At 43.3% G+C, this 8445-nt stretch overlaps 1 protein-coding gene across 2 annotated transcripts in view; it reads right to left on the reverse strand.

Moving 5' to 3' along the window:
• The window catches only part of LOC306875784 (ELAV-like protein 2), a 29452-nt gene extending 22323 nt beyond the window's left edge, over positions 1–7129 (reverse strand). Inside the window, exon 1 of one of the 2 annotated variants that reach the window (XM_079426510.1) lies at positions 7016–7129. In XM_079426510.1, coding sequence (XP_079282636.1) covers positions 7016–7120 — 105 coding nt within the window. In that variant the 5' untranslated portion in view covers positions 7121–7129. Of the gene's footprint in view, positions 1–5795; positions 5860–7015 lie in introns of those variants that run through there. The other variant, XM_079426511.1, reaches the window with a different exon arrangement.
• Between the last annotated feature and the right edge of the window lie 1316 nt (positions 7130–8445).

An 8445-nucleotide genomic window follows, 5' to 3' on the forward strand; every position in this document is an offset into this window, starting at 1 on the left:
CTTAAATTTTTCACTCTTTGTTATATTGCAGCCATTTGCTAAAATCATTTAAGTTCTTTTTTTTTCCTCATTAATGTACACACAGCACCCCATCTTGACAGAAAAACGCAGATTTATTAAAAAAGAAAAACTGAAATATCACATGGTCCTAAGTATTCAAACCCTTTGCTGTGACACTCATATATTTAACTCAGGCGCTGTCCATTTCTTCGGATCATCCTTGAGATGGTTCTACACCTTCATTTGAGTCCAGCTGTGTTTGATTATGGCTACGTCCACACGAAGACGGGTTTTCCTTATCCGATCTATGTGTTTACGGAATTTTTTTTTAGAGCGAGGCAAAAAAAGAGTCGTCTCAGGAAATATCTGCGTCCACACGGAATCACTGAAACCGACTGAAAACGATGTAGTACACATGCCAGACCAATATGTGGCGCTGTAATTCTGCCACAGAGATACACAAAAAAACAGAGACGAAGACTTGGACCATGTGCGTAAACCTTGCGCGCTGAATACAAACTAACACACAAAGCAGAAGATTTTGCTTTAATAAAACTAATGAGCTCAGTAGGTTCTGCAGCACGAACACAGGCACGTAGTCTAACATTGTTGTTGTTGTTGTCGCTGTTATGTGACGTAGCGGTGTCTGATTAGGGGCGAGACGTGGGCTGATGACGTCATCGTTTCAGAAAATATACGGATTCGCCGTCCACACGAAAACATGAAAACTGCGTTTTCAAATTTATCCACCCTGGGACCCGGTTTCAAAAATGATCTGTTTCACTCTTCGAAAACGCCGGTTTCATGTGGACGACACGCCTATACGGTAAACAATTTATGCGTATACAGAGAAACGCGTCTTCGTGTGGACGGGGCCTATACTGACTGGACTTGATTAGGAAAGCCACACACCTGTCTATATAAGACCTTACAGCTCACAGTGCATGTCAGAGCAAATGAGAATCATGAGGTCAAAGGAACTGGCTGAAGAGCTCAGAGACAGAATTGTGGCAAGGCACAAATCTGGCCAAGGTAAAAAAAAAAATTCTGTTGCACTTAATGTTCCTAAGAGCACAGTGGTCTCCATAATCCTTAAATGGAAGACGTTTGGGACGACCAGAACCCTTCCTAGAGCTGGCCGTCTGGCCAAACTGAGCTATCGGGGGAGAAGAGCCTTGGTGAGAGAGGTAAAGAAGAACCCAAAGATCACTGTGGCTGAGCTCCAGAGATGCAGTCGGGAGATGGGAGAAAGTTGTAGAAAGTCAACCATCACTGCAGCCCTCCACCAGTCGGGGCTTTATGGCAGAGTGGCCCGACGGAAGCCTCTCCTCAGTGCAAGACACATGAAAGCCTGCATGGAGTTTGCTAAAAAACACCTGAAGGACTCCAAGATGGTGAGAAATAAGATTCTCTGGTCTGATGAGACCAAGATAGAACTTTTTGGCCTTAATTCTAAGCGGTATGTGTGGAGAAAACCAGGCACTGCTCATCACCTGTCCAATACAGTCAGTGAAGCATGGTGGTGGCAGCATCATGCTGTGGGGGTGTTTTTCAGCTGCAGGGACAGGACGACTGGTGGCAATCGAAGGAAAGATGAATGCGGCCAAGTACAGGGATATCCTGGACGAAAACCTTCTCCAGAGTGCCCAGGACCTCAGACTGGGCCGAAGGTTTACCTTCCAACAAGACAATGACCCTCAGCACACAGCTAAAATAACGAAGGAGTGGCTTCACAACAACTCCCTGACTGTTCTTGAATGGCCCAGCCAGAGCCCTGACTTAAACCCAATTGAGCATGTCTGTCACAATTGTGGAATGTCTAATGTTATACCTGTTTTTTTTCAGTTAACCCTTGTCTAATTGACAGGTTTTATTTTTAATCATACCTTTTTGCTTAATATGCTTTATGATTATATTATTATATATGATTATAAAACAGAAGGAAAGAAAGAGAGAAAAAATAAAAAGAAAGAAATACAACAGCTTGTCACTGGGACAGTACCCTTAAAAGGACATCTTTGTACCTTATTTACCTCAAAAAGTTTCATAGTTGTACATTACGGTACATATTGGTACTCTAAGGTACTAATGTGCACCTTTTCGAGTATAAGTTACAAAGAAGTCCTTATAAGGGTACTATTGTTTACATATTTCAGATTGTATTTTGTGTGTGTTGTATGTAGAGTACATGGCACACAGTAATGAATACTTGCACATTCACATACTTCTTTATTCTGTTCTGTTCTATTATACATTAGTCTGATTAATAGCGGCTAATTAATAGCGACTAATTAACAGCGGCGAATATTTGAAGATGGCGCGGGTGAGATCGGCTGCCGTCACGACTGCTCCGACCAAACTTTGTCTTCTTTTGTTATTTTTTCGTATTGTTAACTATAAACACCGGTTTCTTTTTGTAAGATGGCCATTCTTACATACGACAGGGCCACTCTTATTTCTATTGGTGCACAATGCACTAACCTTTCGCCGATTTTGAACCCGGACCCATCCTGGCCAAGCGAGATCCTGAGGAGGAACAAAGGACGCGACCCGTACTGGCGTCCTCGAGGGAAACGAGCCGGCGTCAGGAACAGGCTGAGGGCACGCGCACACCGCGCTCCCTTACCAAGTGTCCTGCTCGCCAATGTCCAGTCGCTGGATAACAAACTCGATGACCTCAGGGCAAGAGTCAGGTTCCAGAGGGACATTCGGGACTGCAACCTTCTCTGCTTCACCGAGACATGGCTGAACCCAGCGGTACCAGACCACGCCATCCAGCCGGCCGAGTTCTTCTCGGTTTACCGCATGGACAGAACGCTGGACTCGGGGAAGACTAGGGGAGGTGGAGTATGTCTGATGGTGAACAACCACTGGTGCGACAGCGCGAGCATTGTAGCCCTCTCACGCTCCTGCACACCGAATCTTGAACTTCTGACCATCAAATGTCGCCCTTTTTATCTCCCTCGGGAATTTAGCTCGGTCATCGTCAGTGCCGTTTATATTCCACCTCAAGCGGACACGGACACTGCGATATGGGACTTACATGAAACACTACACCTTCACCAGACACAGCACCGGGACGCCGCATTCATTGTTTTGGGAGATTTCAACAGTGCCAACCTCAAGCGTGCACTGCCGAACTTCCACCAGCACATCAGCTGCCCCACCAGGGGCGAAAGGACATTAGATCACTGTTACACCCCATACAAGAACGGCTACAAGGCACAGTCACAACCACCGTTTGGGAAATCGGACCACGCCGCCATCTTCCTCATGCCTGTTTACAAACAGAGGCTGAAACAGGAAGCCCCGGTGCAGAGGGAGGTCCAACGCTGGACGGACCAATCGGTGGCCGCTCTGCAGGACGCGCTAGATGACGCAGACTGGGACATGTTCCGGCGCAGCTCTGATGACGTCAGATTGTTTACGGAAGCGGTTGTGGGATTTATAGAGAAACTAATGGATGATACGGTGCAGAAAACCATCATCAGGACGTTTCCCAACCAGAAGCCGTGGGTGGATAAAACCATCCGCGACGCCATGAGATCCCGCTCCGCTGCCTACAACACAGGGCTCATCACCGGGAACATGGATGATTACAAGGCTGCATCTTACAGCGTGCGCAGATCGGTGAAGGAGGCGAAGCAGCGCTACGGGAGGAAACTAGAGTCGCAATTCCAACATGGCGGCTCTAGGAGTCTGTGGCAGGGACTTAGAACCATCACGGACTATAAAACACCACCCTCCAGATCGGGGAATGCGGACGCTTCTCTGGCTGACGAGCTGAACACTTTTTATGCTCGCTTTGAGGCTGCAGCTAATCACGCTAGCGGCGCTAGCAGTGCTAACTGCATGCACGCTGAGGAAGCCGGTGAAGACAACGTGTTCACCATCACGGAGCATGACGTGAGGAGGGCATTCAGGAGAGTGAACATCAGGAAGGCAGCAGGACCAGATGGCATCACAGGTCGGGTTCTGAAGGCCTGCGCTGACCAGCTAGCACCGGTGTTCACCGAGATCTTCAACCTCTCCCTGGAACAGTCCATAGTCCCCTCATGCTTTAAGCAGTCCACCATTGTTCCTGTCCCCAAGAAACCGCAGCCCACCTGCCTAAACGACTATCGCCCTGTAGCCCTCACATCAGTGGTGATGAAGTGCTTTGAGAGACTGGTCAGAGACTTCATCATTGCATCACTACCAGACACACTGGATCCACTACAGTTTGCATACAGACATAACCGCTCCACGGAGGATGCCATCTCACACCTCCTCCACACCACAACAAGTCACCTGGACTGCAGAAAAGGGAATTATGTAAAAATGCTGTTTGTGGACTACAGTTCAGCGTTTAACAGCATAATTCCCTCCACACTCACCTCCAAGTTGGAGGTCCTTGGTCTCAGCACACACTTGTGCCAATGGATCTCCAGCTTCCTGAAGGACAGACAGCAAGCCGTACGGATGGGTAAACACACCTCATCCTCCATCACCCTAAGCACCTCAAGGTTGTGTTCTGAGCCCCCTGCTGTACTCACTGTACACTTATGACTGTGTGGCCACTTCCAACTCCACCACCATCATCAAGTTTGCTGATGACACTGTTGTGTTGGGCCTGATCTCAGACAACGACGAGACGGCCTACATACAGGAGATTAAGAACCTGGAGAGTTGGTGCCAGGTGAATAGCCTACACCTGAACATCAGCAAAACTAAGGAGCTGATAGTGGACTTCAGTACGAAGCAGGAGCGGTCATACCAGCCGATCACGATCAACGGGACTCCAGTGGAGAGAGTGGACAGCTTCAAATACCTGGGTGTTCACATCACGCAGGACTTGACTTGGTCCTGTCATACCAGCACCCTGGTGAAGAAGGCCAGGCAGCGTCTGTACCATCTGAGACGCTTAAGGGACTTTAGACTTCCCTCTCGGGTGCTTAAGACTTTTTACACCTGCACCATCGAGAGCGTCCTGACGGGCAGCATCACTTCCTGGTTCGGGAACTGCACTATGCAGGACAGACGAGCCCTCCAGAGGGTGGTGCGTTCAGCGGAACGTACCATTCACACCGAGCTCCCTGACCTGCAGGACATCTACAGCAAGCGGTGCCTGACCAGGGCCAGGAAGATAGTGAAGGACCTCAGCCATCCCAACAATGGACTCTTTTCTCTGCTGCGTTCAGGGAGACGCTTCCGCTCCATGAAGGCGAACACAGAGAGAATGAGGAGGAGCTTCTTCCCGCAGGCCATTCGGAGTCTTAACCTCTCTCCACTCTAAGCACATCACCCCACACTTCCACTTTGCACATTTTTCATTACAATCTGCACTAATTTGTAGAAGGTTACGTAAGGATAAATGAGTTGGACTTACATACCATTTGTCTTTTGTCTTTAGTATTCCTTTTACTCACTTATACACTTTACTGCACTGCACAGCACACGGACACTTTATCACTGACATACACTTTACTTTTATAGAATCTATATAGAATCATATTCTATTTTTATTCTTCATATCTATTTTTATTCTCATATCTATTTGTTATTTTATTTTATTGCTAGTTTATTTCTGTATATGTTTACTGTACTTTTTCTATTTGTATTTTTGTAAACTTGAGGTTTTTCTTAATTTTGTTGGACAATTTGTTGGACAGTCGTACAATACATTTCACTACATGTCGTACTACGTATGTATATGTATGTGACAAATAAAATTTGAATTTGATTTTGAATTTGATTTGATTAGTCTATGTTAAAATAAATATCTTATCATAGACAATGCTGTAAATAATCTTTACCTCTGAAGCCTCACTGAAGCTTTCTGCCTCATTCACTCTCATCTGTATTCACTTCTGCGTCTGTCTACAGCAAATAAAGTAGTGTTTGAAACATGTACATACAGGGAATAGTGACATACAGAAGAAAATAACACACTGCTGGACAATAACCAATCATTTGTATCCTACATTATTTTTAACACTTTAGAATGATAAACACATTCACTATTAACTATTACTTTTGCCTCAATAAACTCTTCATTTACTGCTTATTAATAGCTTGTAATGTAGTCGTTGTAGTTGTTTAGGTAGTTCAACATTATCTTTAATCTTATTTGAAGGGTTCTGATAACATACATATGTGTTAAAATAAAAGACGTTACGGAAAAATACACTGAAAATAAATAAGTGCATGTTTGTCCAGGCAGCTTTTTATTTCTCCATATAATGAACATCAAAACTTGCTAATTATTCAACGAGAGCAATAGGCAGAGTCACTGAACATTGTGCAGCACTATTCGGATACTACATGCCAACTTACGCATGACTTTTTCGTAAAAAAGGAGTGAAGAGTTTCTTGCCGCTGTGAACTCATCTCGACCTCTAATGAATGATGGATACAGCGCGGGACCGCAGGCGCGAACCTGGGCATGCCGTGACGTGACAAACAGTGACTGATTGCCATGGAAACGTAAACGTCATGTATAAACTATCTTGTATCTTTGGATTTTAAATCATTCCGCATTTATATACATTGCTCCATTTAAACCTCAACATGTCGAGAACACAGCTGTCCAATGAAAAAGTGCGTAATCTACGCCCCTGAATCATGACCAATCTATTAATGCTACACTGACAAACTGAGGCATAACTTACTTGTTAACAGTGGCTTGCTATGTACGTTAGCCAACAAAATATATACTAACTTAAATATAAACACTAGAAAAAAGAGGTAAAAAAATCGTTGCAATTCCATTGAATTTTCTAGTTTCATTAAACTGCTAAAAAAAAATGAACGTCTCCGTTAAAAAAGCAGTTTTATCAAGCTGATGTAAGTTAACGTTACAGCATTGTACAGCTCGAACTGCTCGTTAGCTTGATCTGCTCCGTAATGATTAAAAAACTTTTTACAGCCGATTCACGAAGTCATCTCATCGATTTACAACGTTTAAACTTTAATAAATGAGCCGTTTACTTTGATTGTTTTATCAATAAACAACGTTTGTCCCTAAGGTACTTACACTTGAAAACAGCCGTGTCGCCTCCTTCCTCCATCTTTCGAATATGACTCCTCCTCTCCTGTGGCCTACGTGTGGTATAAGTTGTTCTTGAGTTTTTTCGCACATTTAGAATACATTTTAGTACGAAAGTTTTTGATGAATCATGATTTATTCGTGAAAACGTCCGTATGGCACATTTCACGCAAAATTTGTGCGTACGCATGTTTAGTGAATGACACCCATTGACTTTATGGAAGGACTTGGCACTTCCTTTGGACTGAAAGACAATGTCCCCGAGCGGTTGTTCGATTGTTGTGTTTTGCCGATGACAGTTGTTATTGTTTTTTTGTTTTGTTTTTTCAAGCATTCAATAAAAAAAAAAATAAAGCCACCTATGGGCCGATTGGGGTGGGTCTTTGATAGGTTCTCCCCAAATTAAGCTCTATTATTTGGCCAAGTTTCTAGCCCTTACGGTTTGGTCTGCACGATCAGTTTCACGGCGGGAAAATAAAAATAAAAATCCTGACAATAACAGTAGAGTTTCAGCACTTCGAACCCTATATTACATTGCCGCTTACCGCTATCACTGCTGTACTGGTTGCGGACCGCGGGCAAGTGGAGCTCCACTCTCGAACCGGAAGTACGTCACCTCCACTCAGCGGGTTATTTTTCATGTCCACGGGTTGATCCCATGCGATCCCAATAACGTGATATTTCGCCTCTGCAATGCGAATTTTACAAGAGAAACCTCGCCAAAAAACGTGAATTTTACGCACCAGTAGTAGGATTTTACTGGGGGACCCCCCTCGAAACGCGATTTTTGGGCGCTTTTTTTTCTCCAAAGAACAATAACACAATATTTTTTATCAAGAAATAACATAAAAAAAATATGTTACAACATAAAAATAAACAAAAATAAATTACAACAAATAGGAGTTGCCAGGGGGATGTAAGTTATAAAAGTTCAAAGACCATACATATACAACTATACATATCAAAATCAAATAAATAAAGTTTACAAGCTTTCAAAGTTGTTACAGCTTTTTTTATTCAAAGAGTCTGTGATACTGTCAATATATATGTATATATATAGTTCAGCCAACAAATCCATAAATTGGGTTTCTTATTAGATTTAGATTAGATTCTTATTATAGATTAAATTTGGTTCGCAGTATATGTAAATAAATGAAGTAAAAATTACTGCTCCTCATGGAAAGAAGTAAAAGAGTACATTTTCCCATAGGAGTGAAAAAGGTCTTAAACACTGAATATTTTCATTGATAAAATGTTGCACTTTACACCATAGTGTAAGTGAATATGTACAGTGCCAAAATACCTGTAGTTTCCTCATATTCATTGCAGAAAATACAGTTTACATTTACATGTTTGTAAATAATGATTTGCTAAAATCTGTGAATGAGTTTATAAGAAACTTCTTTAATCTTATTTCT

This window comes from Barbus barbus (genome assembly GCF_936440315.1).
Source record: "Barbus barbus genome assembly, chromosome: 10".
Lineage (NCBI taxonomy): Eukaryota > Metazoa > Chordata > Actinopteri > Cypriniformes > Cyprinidae > Barbus > Barbus barbus.